Source organism: Trematomus bernacchii, unplaced genomic scaffold (assembly GCF_902827165.1).
Source record: "Trematomus bernacchii unplaced genomic scaffold, fTreBer1.1, whole genome shotgun sequence".
In the NCBI taxonomy this organism is placed as follows: domain Eukaryota; kingdom Metazoa; phylum Chordata; class Actinopteri; order Perciformes; family Nototheniidae; genus Trematomus; species Trematomus bernacchii.
Window position 1 is genome coordinate 9,010,963 of NW_022987477.1, and position 19,001 is coordinate 9,029,963.

General features: G+C 40.6%; 2 protein-coding genes across 2 annotated transcripts; both read left to right on the forward strand.

The window, feature by feature from the left end:
- The first annotated feature begins 3,223 nt into the window (after positions 1-3,223).
- cops9 (COP9 signalosome subunit 9) lies at positions 3,224-9,102 on the forward strand. The gene is made up of 3 exons (XM_034145821.1): positions 3,224-3,475; positions 4,111-4,183; positions 8,908-9,102. Exons 1-3 carry the CDS (start codon positions 3,413-3,415, stop codon positions 8,943-8,945), a joined length of 174 nt encoding a protein of 57 aa, XP_034001712.1. The 5' UTR covers positions 3,224-3,412; the 3' UTR covers positions 8,946-9,102.
- A 2,620-nt stretch (positions 9,103-11,722) lies between these two features.
- and1 (actinodin1) lies at positions 11,723-17,992 on the forward strand. Its single transcript, XM_034150018.1, has 6 exons — positions 11,723-11,795; positions 14,375-14,419; positions 14,737-14,882; positions 15,161-15,595; positions 16,190-16,441; positions 16,549-17,992. The coding sequence occupies exons 1-6, from the start codon at positions 11,723-11,725 to the stop codon at positions 17,629-17,631; spliced, it is 2,034 nt and encodes a 677-aa protein (XP_034005909.1). The 3' UTR covers positions 17,632-17,992.
- The last annotated feature ends 1,009 nt before the right edge of the window (positions 17,993-19,001 follow it).

Consider the following 19,001-nt stretch of genomic DNA (forward strand, 5'->3'; position numbering starts at 1 on the left):
TGGTTGCCATGGTTGCCCTTCTGTTTATTCTCTCCGCTGTGGACGCTCTGGCTCTTTTTCTCCCTCCCCGAGGCAAGCGTTTGCTCCTGCTGCTGTAATTCAATGCAATCCCTCCCTGAGGCAAGCGCTGTAATTCTCTCCGGTTAGTCCACCAGCAGATGACAAACACCCACCTCTCCGCCTCTTCCAAGGGACGAGCGGCAGAGTTTCAGTTCGATTTTTTTTCGCCGGTCAACATGTCCGTTAAAGTTGAAATCTTCCGGACAAAATTTGAAAAGTGCCGGTCAAAGGTCTTCTTTGTTATTTATTGAGCTTTAACCTGTTTTTCATGTTTCAGGCTCGAAAATGACATGCCCAAAACAAATGACTACAACTTAACTTCTAAAAGGGTTATATGAATAATTTCTTTTATCAAAGCAAGGTTACATCTGTGAGTTGGATGTAGAAGTGTCAGAATCAATATAGATTTTTCTCAGTCAGAATAAATTCAGATGGAACATGGTAAAAAAAGGTAAATTCTTACCTCCGCCTAAAAAAAAACCCATTACTTATAGTGAAAACCACCCTTGAATGATGGGATGGTAGACTAAAAGCTTTAGGAATCCAAAGTACAACATATAATAAGTACCCTGTATCGAGATTGATGCAAAACAAGTGACATTTTACCTTTTTAGCCAGGTTTAGAAAAAAAAAAACACCTCTGGGGTGATTTGGGTGTAAATGGGCGTTTTTACAGTTTCTCTGGAACCCATTGGTTGATTTTGGTGATTGTAATCTCTTCTTAGAGCCAATAGAATCGAAGGGGGGGTTTTCACATAGACACCAACATTAACACAAAAAGGTGGGGGCTTTGTGCATGCAGGCTTGCATCAGAGTGAAGCGATCTCTCGCTCTGACATCTGGAAACGGAAAAGCAGTTTTATTGTTTATGGATTATCAGAAATCATTACAAAGAGGACACAGACACATTGGATTAACCTATGGATTAACTGCAGCATCGTCTATCATTTTAATGCCATTGAAGACCAGTTTTGACCAGACAAAGACCAAGGTAAGCCATGTTAGCATTTGTAGCTACCTAGCGCCAAATGTTTTAATGTACGTTTTCGTTTATAGAGTCGCGAGTTTGTATCACTGAGTGTTGAGGTGGGCACCCATCGATTCTGTGTCTCCAGACGATGCTAATCGATGGGTTGGATGTGCATCTAGGATAAGTAATAAGGGAGTTATGAGTGAGTTTCGGTGCAGTGATAGGTTAGCATTTTTTCGCTCGTGGCTAATTCAGAGGCTGAGTGTTAGCATTGTGGGGTTTTTTTGGAGAAAAAAAATTAAAAAGATCAGTTAGCTGAGTTTCTTTCCGTTACATGGATATAAAACATTCATAGTTTATTAAATATTAAGATTCCTTAGACGTTGTTTCCTGCAAATTACGCGTTTATCCGCCCGGTACCGGGGGGGCGGTGCGTAAGAGGTTAAAACAAATGAATAACGACTCTATATAATAATATAAGAATAATACACGGAGGACGGAGCCTCTCTTTTCCTCCCCCTCTTCTGAGAGCCCAGCAGCTGATCAGAGCACGCTCCCCTCTCCTGCAGGGGGGCGTGGTCAGCTGCAGCTCATTTGCATTAAAGCTACGTCACAGAATCAGCCCTTGCAAAAACAGGGCTGGAAAAGAGCAAATAGAGCGAAATGAGGCATGGCTACAATGCATGATCTGTTTGGTATTTTGAAAAAAAAAACTTCACAGACATGTTTTATATAGGTATGGCCCTACAATATATTTTTCAAATATAGCATGATAGGTCCACTTTAAATATCAGGTCGGGAGATTAGATGTGAAGTTCCGTATCTCTCCCTCCCTCCCTCCCTCCACGTCTCCTGCACAGCGGCGCGGACATCGGCAGTCCCTTCAGACAGACAGTAGCAGCGCCTCCCACTTTACTGTTCCATGTTATGCCGGCTTTTCTTGGCTTATTTTGAAGGTGAGTGGTGATGAACAAATTACTAAACTGCCAGTGCCTCGAGTTTACAGCTAATTAGCTAAAAGACAATAACAAATATAGTTAACTAAGGTAGGCTACTAGCTAATGGATAAGTTAGTTCAAGGTTTAGCTAAGGCAATTTATCATGGGCATACTGGCTAATGTACTGTAGCTACTTAAGGGGAGACACTTAAAGTGAATATAGTAAAATGTGTATCTAACAACGTCATCACAATCACCACATTGATATGCAAATTAGGCGTTTAGTTACTTAGGTCAAGTCAGTATTTTCCCCTGAAATGTTATGTTTAAATATGCAGATTAACTTTAAATCTATAGATGAATTCAGACATGGTAGTAAAACGAACACCATTTATATGTGTTTCTTGGAAGTTTTATTTCCATTAGAGTGAAAGAAAACATGGAAGCAAAATAGACCAAAATAACAAGTACATGAAAAAACGATATTTTTGCCTGTAATGTCCTGCCTTAAACAGTAACTTCATAATTGTGATTGTTGGCTGCTCATTTAATAACTATTAATTGTACTAGTTTGTTGTCTGCTCTTGTGCATTGTGAATACTAAAGAAGACCATTGTCTCTGTGTTAGCTGATTATTTTGTAGAATTATGTTGAGTATTAAACAATTGTGTGAGTGTGTGAGGGCATTAAAATAAATTGGTCAGTAAGTCAGAGGTGTGCAACTATATTTAACTTTTTGTTTTAAAACATTTTTTTATATATGATTATGGGAAGTGCCCTTTTTCTCACTTGAGCACCCGCCCCACAAAATGTCTGTGCACGTCCCTGCTTTCATGTAATCATTGCATTTAGAAAGTATAAGTGTCTTATGCTTTACCGATACATCTAAAATCCTTAGTATAAATTCCTGAATTAAAAAAAGTTAGCCTAAAAGCATATTCTTCTTGTAAGTGTGCAGCTGTATGCTATAATTTTTTTGGTTGCCAATATAATATATATAATTGTGACATGATCTTTCCCATTAAATATATTGTATTAACACATTATTAGTACCAGTAAGTAATATAGTACTATTACCATTAATAAAATACAAGTTAATGTTGCATTTATCCCAGACTAATGGCTTTACTCTTTGGATCCTCTCACAGGATAAAGAAACATTGATATGAAGACTTAATAATTAAGAAAAAACACAGGTTAATGTTGCAAAATAAATATTGACTTTATTGTTTGGAAGGAAACGGCTTCTGTCAGGCTACACGTGTCTGTTTTTAACTGAAAGCAGAGCGCGGACTGTTTGCAACAAGCCAGCAGAGAAAGCCGAGCACAATTGAGTGTTGCACACATTTGTTTTGTTTACGTGCTCCAAGAAGCTAGCCTAGCTAGCCACAAATTCGAAGCTGCAACATCTTTTAAACATAAGTTCTGCTGATACTGATACACCATGAAGCCCGCAGTGGACGAGATGTTTCCTGAAGGAGCCGGCCCCTACGTAGACCTGGACGAGGTGGGTCAACTGGTTCGGAACAAAATATTGAAACATAATTGTCCAAAAACAATGGCTAATGCTAACTAGCCTAGTAATGTTAGAGTTGTAAAGTTGTGTTAGGCTTCCTTAAGAAAATGCTTATTAGAACCGTCAATTTGCAGCATTTCGGGATATCATTATAACACAATAAACATATTTATAATAATGTATTCCATTTATATAACGTCAGCGCTTTTTATAGCACAAACCGGCTAAGGTAGCATACTTTTCTTATCAGTCTGTATGCATTGTGCCAAAAATATGTAAGCCTCAAAATGCAGACATTACAATTCTATTGCTACTTTTTATTTTTCAAATGATGCCTTATAACCCCGGTTAATATGAACACGTTTCTTTTATTAAAGTAGTAGTGTGATAAGAGCTCATGTTTTAAATTATATTTCCAACCTGCACAACGCAGGCGTTGCCCTCTTTCTAACACACAGGGGATTCCCCAGAGCCAGAATTTTTAAATATTACTTATTGCCAATTCCATTCCTGTTAACACATTATTCCCTTGTAGACTGTATCCCTATTATATAGATTTAACCTAATGTGTTGTGTGTGTGTTTAGCTAGTTCCATGACACGGGTTGTACCGCTGTGTGTTCACAGGCAGGGGGCAGCAGCGGCCTGCTGATGGACCTGGCAGCCAATGAAAAAGCAGTGCATTCGGATTTCTTTAACGGTAAGCCACAGTTTACTCCCTTTCCCGCCTACATGATTACATTTCAACACACTGGGAAGAATATGTGTACCACTTAAGTGACTGTTTGTGAAATATAGTTGCATAAAAAGTCAGCAGCACTGCATACAATGAGGAGAAATCTTTTAGAGTTTAGCAGCAATAAGCGGCAGTTTTTAAAAAAAAATCTAGCATGTTTATTTTAGTGGCAACCAGTCTCAACAATAAGCTTAGATTCTTTGATTTGTATCACATTAAAAAATGATCAAAACCAAATGATATAATGCAACAAAAAAGCAGTACTCCTCCATATCTGATGGAGAAGTGTGAATATGGTGGTGCAGTGGGTTGAGCGTTGGCGTTCAGATCAGGGGGTCACAGGTTCAAACCCCACTGCAGTCAGCATGTCGTTGTGTCCCTGGGCAAGACACTTCACCCCAAATGGCTCCTGTGGGGATTGTCCACAGTATTGAGTATGTAAGTCGCTTTGGATAAAAGTGTCTAACAAGTGACATGTAATGATGACCCCTCTTGTGCCTACTTAAAATAATAAACTATTATGATTTGTTGGCATCCGTCATCTTGCTCTATTACACATATTTGTCAGTAGACACCTGCGATTCAAGACACGTATGGCTCTGTTTACACAAATTGAATTTATTTTAACATTCCTTATTTTCGTCGGTTAATGTGATATCTGTTGCAACGTGTAAATGAGAAACCCAGTTCTCATTAAATGATCAAGGGATTAACAGAAACCTAGTTAACGCATATAGAGAAACCTGATCATTTGACCCCTTTCTTTTAAAGCTAAATTTAAACGGTACGTTAAAAGCCATGACTGAACAGTTTGTACACATCTGCAAAGTAAAAGAAAACAACTGTCTGTGTCTCTTTACCAGGGACTTGAACAAATAATTCAACGTGTTTTGAGGTACATAAACATTTTAAGGGGAGAAACCAAATCATTGGAAATGGTAAATGGATTGTAAGTGTAAGCGCATTATCAATGTTGTTGCTTTAGCCTTGTTTAATTAACCCTAAAACATCCTGTTGTTCCCCTGTAAACACCATTTCACACACGTAAACACACACTGAGGAAAAACAAAAACACTAAGCCAATCTGTTTTCCGTCTTGCAGAATCGGCTGCAGGCAAAACCAGTTTGGCTCAGCAGCACATGACCTAGAAAGGAAAGAGCTGATTGTTAAAAAGGAAGGAATGAAAGAAAAAAGAGAGGAAAAAAGAGTAAGAAGAGGAGGATGGTAAAGTTAGTTTTATAGCTGCTGTCAGACTGAAACTCAGCGGGACACCTCGCCAGTCAGCTTCTTTAAAAAAAAAACACACACACACACACACACACACACACACACACACACACACACACACACACACACACCTTTATTTCACTTGGGTTGTTAACACTGCTAAAACTGCCATTCATGTATTGTAGATCTTAGCTTGTGGCTTAAACACTAACAGAGATTTAAATCCATAATGGCTTTTTATACTTATAGTGTGGCCCTCAAAGTACTGCAATAATGCCATGTTTAATTTGGAAATAAAACAGCTGGCAGACATTCAGTGTCCAAAATAATGCGTCTTCATGGCTTGTAATTCCAGGTGCTTTCAGTGACTGCAGATTAAGCAGTAATGGGATTTTAAAGCCTTTGCCACTCATGCTGTAATACATGAACACTTTTGTTAATCAGAATCATGATTTTACAAGAGGTTGGCAAGACACGGAAAAGCATGGGAAAGAATTATGTCTGATTATAGAAGAGGGGATCATTTCAAACCATTGTTGGATTTCAAAGAGTCTTTCCTCCCTAATTGGGCTCTGGTTGAAGTGCCCCTCTACAATTAGGTGGAAATCACAATAGAATGTTTTTGTGGAGATAAAAGTGTAAAATATGGACAACTTTTTGGATTATGTTGTGAAAAAAAGGTATTTAACAGAAGACTGGTGCTGCAATGTGTTAAAAGTTGCACGGGGTTATGGGTAGCCAAGGGGCAAGCTGTTTGGCTCTGTGCCTGTCCCTTATTAGGCAAAAAAAGGAATGTCCTGTTCCTGGAAACTACAAAGACATGAAAGAAAGAGTTTATCAAAGCCGGTGCGCTGGATCGGTTTCAACCTTTTCGACATTCTGGCAACGGAAAAATGACTTTACAGACTAAATAAATGGCTTCCAACTACTTTTAGCTCACTCTCAAATATTTGAAGCGGACGGTACAGCCTCTTGAGGCATATTTTCGATTTGTGATATTGGGCTATATAAATAAACTTGACTTTACTCAAAAGTTATAAGGATATGGGTCACAGTTCAGTTTGTGGCTCGAAGGAGAGTCTGTAAAAGGCCTCACAATTGATCGAAGGCCAAGTTGCAAATTCAAAAAGTTTGTTGTGTCTAAAACCCAAAAGTTCTTAGTTTAAAATCACAGAAGACAAAAATGTTCACCGATGAAGAAGCCGGAAACATAATCCCTTAGCTATAGTTGATAAGCTTGTTTCTATATGAGCTTTTAAATGCAGTGTTTCATTATGAGGACATGTATAGAAATGCTTATTTTGAATTGGGTTACTGTGGGGGAAACTTCTGAAGCAATTGGAAACAGGACTCAGAGAGGCACGAGGAGAGCTGGAGCTTTGATGGCAAACACTGATGGTTTATTTGGAGTTACGGCCGGAGAATTGACAAAACAGGTGGTGTGTCACGAGTTGACACAGCGGTTGCCAAACCAATTCTGAAGAACTCTTTCTGTAGCTCGAGGTTTTAACTAGTTCGGAGTGTAATAATCAACATTCTTCATCAGTGAGACTAAACAATTATGGACCCTGAATCTAACTAGAGCTCTCGTCCATAGAAAAGAATGTGCGCCAGGGAACCTACGTCCCTGAACATTAAACTACCTCATGGCGGCTTGTGCTCTGCCATAGACTGGCAACAACAATGCGCCCAAGCTGCTCCCTAGGCCAGGGGTCGGCAACAGGCGGACCGCGGTCCGGATCCGGACCCAGACCCCGACCTATACGGACCCGGACCTATAATCAATACATTAATAGGGGATTTCAATTTTGACGGGGCGATTCTATTTTAACCGCTGCCGACAGGGGGCGAAAGAGACGAGTGAGCGATACAGGGAGAGAAACACAGAAGAAGAGACGAGAGAGCGGCAGAGAGAAGTGGAGAGGAAAGTGAGTGAAGAGAATAATTAGCGATACAGGGAGAGAAGCGGAGAGGAGAGTGAACAGGTGTGTTAGCGGCAGACAGGGAGAGACAAATAATGACAGATGGCGCTCTCCAAGAAGAGGAAAGTGGACAGTGAGAACAGAGTGGACGGACTCATTCATGTTCATCCTGCCCACTGGGAGCACAGAACCAGTGTGTCTCATTTGTTCAGAGACCGCGGCGCTCATTAAAAGTGCCAAAACGCCACTATGAGACAAAACACAAAGTGTTTGACCAAACATTCCCTCTCAAGTCAGAACTGAGGTCACAAAAAATAAATATCGTTCCAGCGCAGGCTAACCGAGGCTAACCAATGAGCACCTGCATGTGTGTATGAGAATGGCCCTGACACCATTTAAGCCCAGATTTAAACTCCTGGCAGGACAAACTCAAGCTCAATTCTCACACTGAATTAAAAAAAGTGAGTGAGGGACATATAAGAGGGAAAGAAAGAGAAACTTTAAAACTGTTCAATTGTTATGATGTGTAAAGACTGATATTGTTCTATAATCGTCTGAAACTGTCATGATGTGAAACGGTTAACAAAGCTATTTTATTTATTTTCTCTATTTTATTTTTAAATGCAGCCAGAGAGGAACATTACACATATCCACAGTATTTTACTGTACATAGTTCAATGTTAATTGACAATAAATATTGTTGTTTATGAATTGTACTTTCTTTATTTGATTGGCAGTCAGTTGTTGATTACATGCAGACGTTGATACAGCTGCAGGCTACTTCAATATATATCACACTAATTCATAAAGCAAGTTAGACATTTTGAAGTTCCGGACCTTTGCATGGGGAGATTTTCTCTAACTGGACCTCGTTGAATTTTAGTTGAATACCCCTGCCCTAGGCCGTAGACCTATGCCATGGGAAAGGAGACAGTGAGAGGAGAAAATGATGAACTGTGTCAAAGGTTGAATACCTAAGCAAATTATTCCCTAACAGTTACTACAGTATAATATTAATCACATTACAGGCTCCTACAAGATCTTTTTTGTTTTATTTTTATAAAAATTGTTTTCATGATGTTAGATGAGTAACCCTTTGATTTGAATAAAATAGCTATTTAATATTGGTGGATGAAGTTCCTATGTGTTTGGCCACGTTTAATTAGTACAAGTGAAAGACACCCTGGATAAAAAAGTTTCCGCAAAACAGCAAACAAAAGGTTTTAGCTTTCTTCTCCTGACGACTAAAAACCCATCTGTTTGGATTTCCAATAAAAAAAAAAAAAAATTCTCACTTATTTGAAGCAAATGCAGTAAGACTTATAATGTTTTTTTCTATTTGAGTTTGTATCTTCATTCACTTTTTGTAAGTCGCTTTGGATAAAAGCTAAAGAACTTTTGAACTTAAAATCTAGAATAAAAACAATGATATAAACACAAGAGAATGTAGGAGTTGTTGGAAACAGCTGGTCTCATTCTAACCCTGTTCTTGTCTTTTTGTCTCTATTCTTTCTTGTGTTCTTTCTTTATTTCTGCAGACTTTGAGGACCTGTTCGATGACGATGACCTGCAGTGATGACCGACACCTGTGTGTTTCTGTGAAAGTGTACATAAAGAAATCAACAAAATGGGCTTAGTCTGACCAAAAGATCTCTCTCATTTGTACAGAACCCTCTTCCCACATGTCACCCACCACCATACTGAAATAAAGACTTTGTTTTTACAAAAGAAAAGCTGTCTTGGTAAACCAGGTGTTTGTGAATTCTGAAGATCACTTACATTCCAGCTTTGGAGAAAATTATGAGTATGGTTTTGGCGTCGTCGTGTTTGAATCTGTTACCGGCTGGATTGTAGGTTTGTGGTCTGTGAGAAACACCTGTTAGCAAACCTAATTACATACGAGATACAGTGTTAACATGACCACTAAATGTTCAGTTAGGGCACGATGGGACAGGAGAGGGGCTGCGAGAAATGTGGGAATGCTTGAAAAACAAATACAGAGCAAACAAAAAAACATTCAGTTTTAAACTTTACATTTATCATGAACAGGGAAAATGGTAAAGCTGTGATTTGACTTCACTTATATGTGCCTTCAACTGTTGTGTGAACTTAAAGAGTGCAATCTACATTTTAATGTATTCACTTTTGACTTTCTCCGAGGCGTTGCAAGCCCAAATAAATCAGCTGCATGTGTAGGTTTAGAGGAAAATACTTAGAAAATATAACATTTAAGTATAATGTGTGTGCGCACGCTTCTGCATAACAATTGTAATATATTGCAAAAAGTACCAAAGAGACTGTTTTGTGCAGGTGATAACAGTTTAAAGATGTTACGGTCCATGGCCAAAGGTATGTTACACCCATTACAGTGTGACATATTTTTTAAAACATCTCACAATTGATGAGCCTGTTTGCTTCCATTCAGCCACAAGAGCATCTGTAAAGTTGACCCGGCTCGCAGTCATCATAGTTTATACCAAAAGTGCTGGAACAAGATGGTGATGTCACAAATATCCGTATACAAAACTTTTTTTTTTTTTTTAATCTAACCCACATTGTCCTGATAAAGCATGGAGTTCTTGAGTTTTAAACTTTAAAAAGGTCATCTTCAAACTTTAAAATCGTATTATTTCTTATTCAGTCATGAATAACAGGATTTGATACCAAGTTTTCAGGGGCTTTTAGGTTTTAAGCGCAAACCATTCAAAGCAGCCTCAATATAACAGTCCTCTGACTGCAATTTCACAATCTCGTGTGCAAACGTAAAATAGAAAAATAAAATAAGTCTAGCCTGTGTGTTTCAAGAGCAATTTTTCCCATGTAAGCCACTTTATCTGAGTTTAAATCACTTTTGGTGTGAAAAGGGATTAGGGTTAAGGGGTTAGGAAAACAAAATAGACATTTTTATTTCTCCTTAAACTTAATAAAAACCTCCTCAGAATCTGTCCTGGACGCAAACATCATAAAGCCACTGAGCGGTACAATGCAATTACAGGCTAATGCGGTCAGATGTGCTGATATTGCATCACACATCGCAGCCACAAGCCTTTTTCAGAGTCACACTAAAATCAGCCTTTGTGTATGTGTGAGTCTTACAAGGCTGGCATGCCTGAACACAGTTAAAGTGAGGAGGTAACTGTAGATTATCAAATTCCTCATGTGTAGACCAGCTGCCCCTGCATGTGTGTGTGTGTTCTGGTTTAGACAGAAGCTGTGGTTTGGCCCTCATTGAAGCTCTCTGAGAAGTGCTTATGTGGCACCTCAGCCACCCTTCCTAATTACCTGATGTTGACTTTCTTCTGTCCCTTTCTGACTTATTTTCTTGCTTGGTAGAGATGTAACATTAAACAAAGAATGATCCAGTGTCTGATTTCAAACCTTAACTGTGACATATCATTAATAATCAAGCGTTTTATATTGAAAAAACCCTAAATGAGACAACTTCTACAGAATCTCTCCACGTCTCCACCTCGGCTTCGAACCCTCCCACCTTTTCTCTTTTCCTGTCTTTAATTACAGAGCCTCCAATTGGCTGAAACTTTCGGAAAGATCTAACCAATCACGCATCTTGTTGAGGTGGCCCATGACCCCTTCAGGTGGTGCTTGCTTGCGTTTTTCCGTGAAATTTTGAAGGAACGGGCTTGGTTTAAAACCTTGCCACATCCTTACATGAGGGCAGTCAGTCAGAAGGGCCACAGAGACAGGGTAGACCAGGAACCTCTATCATACCCTCACAAACACACTCGGTGTTTGGACTGAGAGACCCTGTCTGTCGGCTCGAGTCCACATCTGGATCCGCGGACACAAGATATTCGAAACACAGGTAAGAGACAGGTACACTTCTTTTTACTTATAGGTACTTATTAGGGATCCAAATTCAGGTTGAAGTCAAGTTTGTCTCCTGAACAACACCTGGTTTTCTTTACGATGGTAAAATCAATAGCTTAACTGTTTGTTTAAAACCTACAAATCAAAGTTCAGTTCACCAGCTCTCCAGGTGAATACGTGCCTGGTCTGAGGTCTCAGGTATTGATTTGAGAGGAGATGAAACAGCATTGATTGTTAAGGTTTCATGGAGGTAAAGAGCATCTATTTGGGCTGAGAAGATTTGCACTTAAAAATGCTTCTGGATGGGGAATAAGAGAAAAAAGCTTGACTAAAGCATACAAATATTGTTCTACCACCCTAACCTTATCATCATGGCATTAATTAAAAGAACATGTACAGAGAAATGTGTAGAAATGCAACGTTGCTGTCATTATGCAACTATGCTCAACAAAGATTTGAAGGCATGATAGAGATGAAGTGGGGTGATTGTGAACATTGATGTGTTTGGCAGGAGGAGGTTGAGCCATGGCTGGAAGGAGGAGAAGCAGTTTCTCTGCTGTGTTCATCGCTACACTGCTGGCTGTGATTCTGCTGCCTGGTGAGTACTCAGCGGGGGTCTGACAGTCCAGCACCACACACCAGGGTCAGAGTGGAACATGTCTGTCAGTTCTAATTACCTATGGCTTTATGGTTAGCTAAAACGTTCTAATCCATGTCATCACCGGCAGTTGAAGACAAACTCAGATTCTTTACTCTGGTAAAAGGAGAAATAGCAAGCAGTAAATGTACTATATAACAAAGGAAAATGTTATGAAAGTAAGTAAGGCCCTTTGAGTTAAAGAGTTCAAGCTAATTTTAAGTATTTTGTAGATGCAGAATCATTTTCAGTTGATAGATTTACTAGTTTAATTGTAACAACATTTTTTAAAGGTGTTAATGTTTTGTATCCTAATCTGAAGGGGGCTACAACTGTTAAATGAATGTGGTGGAGTAAAAACAGAGTATTTTCTTAAACTTTTTCTTAAAGTATTCAGTCCACTTTTTGAGTACATATTTAAATTATTCAAGATTAACAATGACTATATTAAAATGCATAAAAACAGAAAGACTTTGCTAACATTTCAAAGTACGGTATGCATCCCTATGGCTGGGTTTAAATATTACAAGCCTATGATGCACTGATGACAAATACCAGCTATTGTCTCTTACCATTTAAATAGACACAGCACTAATTGGTCCTAATTTTCTACTTTTTTTTCTTAAAGACAACACAACCAAAATGTGATTAAATCCCAGAATAATAGGTATTTAATTGTAATGGCAATGAAAGATGAGCTTATGTATTAAAAGCTCCATTTAGTTTAATATATGCAACTACAAAGCAGTATTGTGAGTGAAAAATGACCTACTAAAGAGTGCAGTATTTCACATTATACTAAATGATCAAATGGTTAGTGATAATCAAGATTCTGATGCAAATATTCATACAGCAGTATCTCCTTTTCAAAGCTGCGCTGTACAGATTTGGAGTCCAAGAAACAGTTACACAAGTACACATGAAAATATTTTCTTAGTAAAGGAGTTTTGTGTTTGTTAAAAGTTGGAGCCGGTGTTTGAAGAAGTGTTTAGATCTTTTTCTAGGGAAGTTTTCATTTCCCTTCAGTGAAAGTTCAAATTATCAGCAGCAAAATGTGATTTTATAGATTTGTTATTACTGTGTATGCAGCATTATGTTGATAAATGTAAGCAAAACAACTGCATTGATGGGTTGGATGGTTAAATCTGTAAAAATGCATCATATGTTATAAGCAGATGTTTATTTTATGTAAAACTTTTTCTTAAGGGATCAAAAGCTGTATAAGCATTCTCACGTACTGAACCTGACTTCTGTGGTTCTTAATTACTTTTTGCATCACTGGTTTAAGCACAATGATTTGTTGTCATCATCCACAAAATATTTTGCTTAATATTCATGTTTTACCTCTTGTCTGTATGTTGTGTATTTGTTTGCTGCGTGACCTTGTTTCCGTTAAAACTCTTAATAAACCAATTTGCCAAAATATTTAAATTATAGGTTTCAAGGATGAGTTTGAACCGCATACAGTAGGGGTTGCCCTCATCGCCACGCAACTGTGCTTAAAGTGTATTTTGTGGCTCTCTAACATAGCCCGTGGTGCTCATATATAATTTAGAATGTTTCAACATGAAAACAGGTTGCTCCTGCACCACCTGTTTTAACTTTGCAATTCATCATTGGCATATTTACACAGGGCCGAGTATCAGCACCGCTTTGAAAAACGTTTTTTTTTTAGAACTGCAGTGTGATGGTTAAAAACAGAGTAGGAGGAGATGTTTCTTTCAACGTTCCTGGTCCTGTAAAAAGATTAGTACCTGTCAGCATCTCCTCCTCCTCTGCCCTCTTAAAGCTCGGCCGTTTCCAGATGTGCCAGCCACTTTTTTACAGGCTCGTAAAGAAATACAGCGGATACACTGAGACAGCATCATTTAGCCCACCCTCCTCCACATCCCTCCTTCACCTACGGGTCACCTTTACGTCTTTTCCTATTTTTAATGCCGTTATTCTTTGCAGATCCATACCTCTATTCGCTGCCCTTTGTGTTGTGCCACGCTACAGTGCATCTTTCTGATTACTACCATTAAAGCTTATCAAAACCTTTCTTTAAACAGGAGATTCATGTTTTTCCACCTCCAACATGCGTCACAATTATCCCCTCTGGAGCTTTCTTTTAAAACCTGTCATCTGTTCCTCTTTCTCCTTCCTTCTGTAAGGAATTAACACCTTTGCCCTGTGGAGATGAAAGAAACCTGGAGCAGAGCTGAATTAACGTTTCCCTCAGCTGCATGTGGTCGTACACATATATGTGCACACACTGGTCTTTAAAAGCACAGCGTGAGGTTTGATGTTACAGGCTCACCTATAAAATCTACAAAGACCTTCAGTCGCAGCGCTTCAGGCACAGCCAATTACCCCTGCCCTATTTAATGAATACTATCTGCCTGTTGAGTGTTGTGAGTGTTTGAAGTTTAATGTCATAAATCAAATATTGTGTATTGCAGAAAGGTCAGCATCGAAAGAGTAAGCAGTTTCCAGGACTTAACCTTGACTTCAGCATTTTTTTGATTTGACATGTGTTTTTGCTTTTCTCTGTTTTCTAGCATTCTTGTCTGCCGGACCAATTGGGAAAAAGACAAAACGAGATGGTAAACATGTGATTTTTTCCTTAGCACACTTGGCGACTCTAAGATCATGAAAGTCAACTTTTTTCCATTAAAGTACTTTCTGATTTAAGAGCAACATCCACATTTTTTCACTGCCCCTCACTTAGACTCAATGTCACATCAATACTCTTTTGAGTGGGAATATCTGTTGTGATATAGTAAAGAAATGACGTCTTCATTTGATGTCTACATAATAACTTTGGGGCCTGGAAAATCTTTCAACACACTTTGAAATTCACTTGAAAGTCCTTGATTGATGTCCAGCATCATTAGAGCCTTCCCTTTCTTTCTGCCTTCAGCTGGAGAAAGTATCCAGGAGGTGTCGGCTGCTGCAGAGTTACACAGGAAGCTGATCCGCAACCGCAGGAACATCAGCTGGTACAAAGAGAACTCTGACTACTGGGGCTGGTACAAGTACTTCACCGAAAATGGCAACCAGGAGGCTGTAAGTACAAACACATCCCAAACAAATTGATGTAAACTAGGGAGTCCACCCTAGTTTGAAACAAAAACTCTATATTCCAGTTAAAGATGTCTGTTTAAGGCAGATAGTTTCCCCATTCAGAGAAGTTACAATGCATTTTGATAATTAATGCATCTTTTTATATTTGAGCCAGATAACTAAAGATTGATAGGTGGAAGCATTCCTTCTGCATAATCCATGTCCACTCTTCATCTTAATAATAAATAAATAAACCAATAAACCACTCCCCCCCCCCTCAGGTTCAGGAGATGGACCGCATCTACCTGGCCTACCTCCAGAACAAGAACCGTGCTGAGGCACGTCGCTCCCACAAGGCGTACTTGCGCCACCTTGGAGACGTCTACAAGTCCTGCTCCGATTCTGATGACCCTAACTGCGTGTCTTCCTACACCAGTAGGCCTAAGCCAGAGGCCCCCAAACCTGCCCCTGTGAAAACCTGTGACCCCACCAAGGATGCTTACTGCCTGTATGCTGCTTTGGTCCAGGGCAAAAGCCCCTACCTGCCCCTGGTGCTCCCAGCTGCCCCAGCAGCAGCCCCAGCAGCAGCCCCAGCAGCAGCCCCTGCCCCAGTGAAGGCCCCCGCCCCAATGTATGTCCGCTCTGCTGCTCCAGCAAAGGACCCTCAGTCAGGGTATTACTACTACGCTCCATCCGCTGTGTCCTTCCTTACCAAGGTATGTTTTTCCAGACATTTTAGCTATTTTAATATATTAGTAAGTAATTAGTAGATTCAGCAATTTACCTGTGTTAAACCTGTACCAAAAAGATCCTACCTTAAAGGTCTCCTATCATGCAAAATTCACTTTTGTCTGTATTATATACGTAAATATGTGTCAGGGAACTCACAAAGTGTCAGAAAACAAAACCCTCTCTCTTTTCCTCCGTACCCAAATATCTAAAAACGGGGGTACAACGGAGCCGATCCAGATTTGCTGCAGAAATGAAGTAATATCGGATTTTGTTTTAAAGCTTTAGACCCAGAATCAGCACTTCTCTAACAGGGCTGAAACAGAGGGGTATGAGGCATGGCTAAAATGCGTGATCTGTTTGGTATTTTGTGCAATACACTTCATAGACATGTTTGTTATATTTTTATATATCTGAGACCTACAATATATGCCTAAAAATAGCATAATAGGAGACCTTTAAAGTGTGTACGATTTTGGACTTTGGTGCCCCTTGTGGTAGTTTGAATAAAGACGCAGCGACAATGTCCCTCCTTCATTAGCAGCTTCAGTGACACCTCGGCCTGTTTTTACATTATTTAGGAGCAGAAGGCCGAGCTGCTGCGTATCTGCTCCTCTGAGGACGTGGAGTGTCTGCAGTACCACCTGAGAGCGGCCCATGGGTATTCCCCCTCTGCCGGACCCGTGCCTTCCTACGCTCACCTGGGCTGTGACCCCAAGAAAGACCCCAACTGCAAACCCAAACTGGTGCAGAAAACCCCCTCTGGTCTCTACCTGCAGTATCCCAACTGTGACCCACGTGATCCCCGCTGTGCCCACGCTGCCTCCCTTGTGGTATGCTTCCTTTTATTATTGTGAAATACTTGTATTTATTTGATTTAATGTATTCTAGCCTATTATTGCCTTGATGATAATGACCAGGTTTTCCACTGTTTGTCCAGGCGCCACGTGCCCCTAACCCCCCTGCCCCTGCTGGCCCTGGATCCTGCAACCCTCTAGTTGAAGAAGGCTGCAACCCTCTTACCGCCACCAAATATGCCACTCCCCCTTCGTCATACAAAAAGGAGGAAGAAGAGGCTGCTGCCATTCGTGCTCCTGCTCCTGCTGTGCAGACCAACGATCCCTACGCCATGTTTAGGGATGCTTATGCTAGTGCTAGTGCTAGTGCTAGTGCTAATGCTAATGCTAATAGAGTCACTGATCCCTATGCTATGTACCGCCAGGCTAGCGCCCCGGTTTCTCGTCCAGCTTCTCCTGCAGCAAATGACCCATACGCCATGCTGCGCCGATTCATGACACACGCTCATGGTAACGACCCATACGCTCCACCTATGGAGGCTGCTCCACGCATGGAGGCCGCTCCACGCATGGAGGCCGCTCCAGGGTCCAACCCAAATGATCCTTTCGCTGCGATCCGTGAGGCAGCAGCTGCCATGCATCGCCGCGGCCCTCCCACCCAGAGGCAGCAGTTCCCATTTTCCAGTCCCACTTATGAGGAGCCTGCCCAGGAGGAGCACAGCCCTCTAGGCCCCCCAGGTAAAACCAAAGAGGGCCATGACTGCTTCATTGGATACGATCACGAATGCTTCCCAGTGAAGCCCACCGAGCCTCGTTCTGGAATTCACCGACGCATGCCCTACCCTGCCGAGCCCTACGAGCCCCACCTGAATGCCGACGGAACCAGAAACGGGGTCATGGAGCCCTCAAACCAAGACTGTGACCCTGAGTACGATCGTGACTGCCGCCTGCGCCGTTTTGAGCCCCAGCCCGAGGCCGAGCCGGAGCATCGCGTCGAGGAGGACCACAGCCAGGGGGCAGCAGAGAGTGAGCAGCAGCCGGAGCAGATGGAGCAGGAGCAGTACGAGGCGGAGCCCTACCAGAGCGGCCAGGAGGAGCCTCACATGTCCTACCAGCCCCTCTCACAGGGAATGCCCAGCCTCCAAGACATACTGAGGCGCTACGGAGACCAGTACTCCGGGCAGGATGATCACAGAGCCTATGGAGATGACTACCGCAAGAAATAAACATGCTCACACACACATGCATGCAGATGGACATGAATACACAGTAACCCATGCGTTAGCAATTTACAGCTTAATGCAGCACCCAGTCCTACATGGACCAGAAATGGGACACAAGAGAAGTTTATGGACCCAATGAGATGCACATATATAGCTTACAGCTGTAGGAGCATGCTCAGAAAGACGAGGTGTGTTCCAGCAATGTTTTCATCTCTTTATCTACTTTAAACCTGTTGCTTTGGCCAAGTGCTTTCAAGTTTCCGGCTCCACCTCTTTAAACCACCTCGAATGTGTAATGCCTTGTCAATGCTCAAATTTGCTTCTGTATCTATGCATCTCACTTTTTTTTCCTGTTGCTTTTTGTCAGTGATGTAAAGATTTTTCATTTTGAATGTTTTAATAAAAAGCTCTTGAAAGCCTTTTTTTTCCATTCACTGACTCCTGATATTTTATTCAACTTGATTGGCTTGACTCAATCGTGATAGACATCAGTAAAACATTCTAAATAAATATAAAAAAGTAAATATTGATATCATTTTACCAATCCAAGTTTGATAAGGTATATCACACATTAGTATGTGTGTAATAATCCAATGCCACCTAAATTACCCTTTTTTAAGCTCAATTAAAGGCTCCCTCTTTACATAGGGGAGAGTGGGGTAAGATGAGCCAGTGGGTAAGTTGACGCACCCCCTTTATCTAGGGAACTGTGCACATTTGTTGTCATGTGACTGATGGACTAGTATTTGTTAGAAAATGACTGATAGACTGGTAAAAGTAGATGGACAGAGAGACTGATGGACTGGTAAAAGTAGATTACAAATTGATGAACTGGTTATAGTGGAATTTAGACTGATAGACTGGTTAAAGTGGGCCAGAGAGACTGATGGACTGGTAATAGTGGGACAGAGACTGATGGACTGGTAATAGTGGGACAGAGACTGATGGACTCGCTAAAGTGAGTCACAGATTGATGGACTGGTAATAGTGGGACACAGCCGGTAGTCTGGTAATGGACTGGTTAAACGTGGGACACAGACTGTTTTACTGGTTAAAGTGGGACACAGACTGACCGAGTAATTATAGTGGGACATAAACCGATGGTGGTCAACACATTACATTGATATTGATAAACAATAAAACATACATGAAGCCAAGTAGGCTAAAGTAAAATAAAACGTTTCAGAAAGTACTGCTTCTATTCCATTATCTTAAATAAAGGTTGTGCCCCCTCCTTGATATGCACCTTTATATTTTTTGACAGTATAGATACTCCAAATAGTCAAACAAATGATAGTACTGAAATGAAGAATTCTGGGTAATGAGTGTTTATACTTTTGGTACTTGATACATATTTTGAGATCAATATTCTA

Bases quoted from the DNA above. Each gene is read 5' to 3' on its own strand.
- cops9 (XM_034145821.1), top strand. From the start codon at position 3,413: ATGAAGCCCGCAGTGGACGAGATGTTTCCTGAAGGAGCCGGCCCCTAC. The intron at 3,476-4,110 runs GTGGGTCAACTG...GTGTGTTCACAG, and splicing joins CCTACGTAGACCTGGACGAG to GCAGGGGGCAGCAGCGGCCT. The intron at 4,184-8,907 runs GTAAGCCACAGT...TTATTTCTGCAG, and splicing joins GCATTCGGATTTCTTTAACG to ACTTTGAGGACCTGTTCGAT.
- and1 (XM_034150018.1), top strand. From the start codon at position 11,723: ATGGCTGGAAGGAGGAGAAGCAGTTTCTCTGCTGTGTTCATCGCTACA. The intron at 14,420-14,736 runs GTAAACATGTGA...TTCTGCCTTCAG, and splicing joins GAAAAAGACAAAACGAGATG to CTGGAGAAAGTATCCAGGAG. The intron at 16,442-16,548 runs GTATGCTTCCTT...CTGTTTGTCCAG, and splicing joins CCCACGCTGCCTCCCTTGTG to GCGCCACGTGCCCCTAACCC.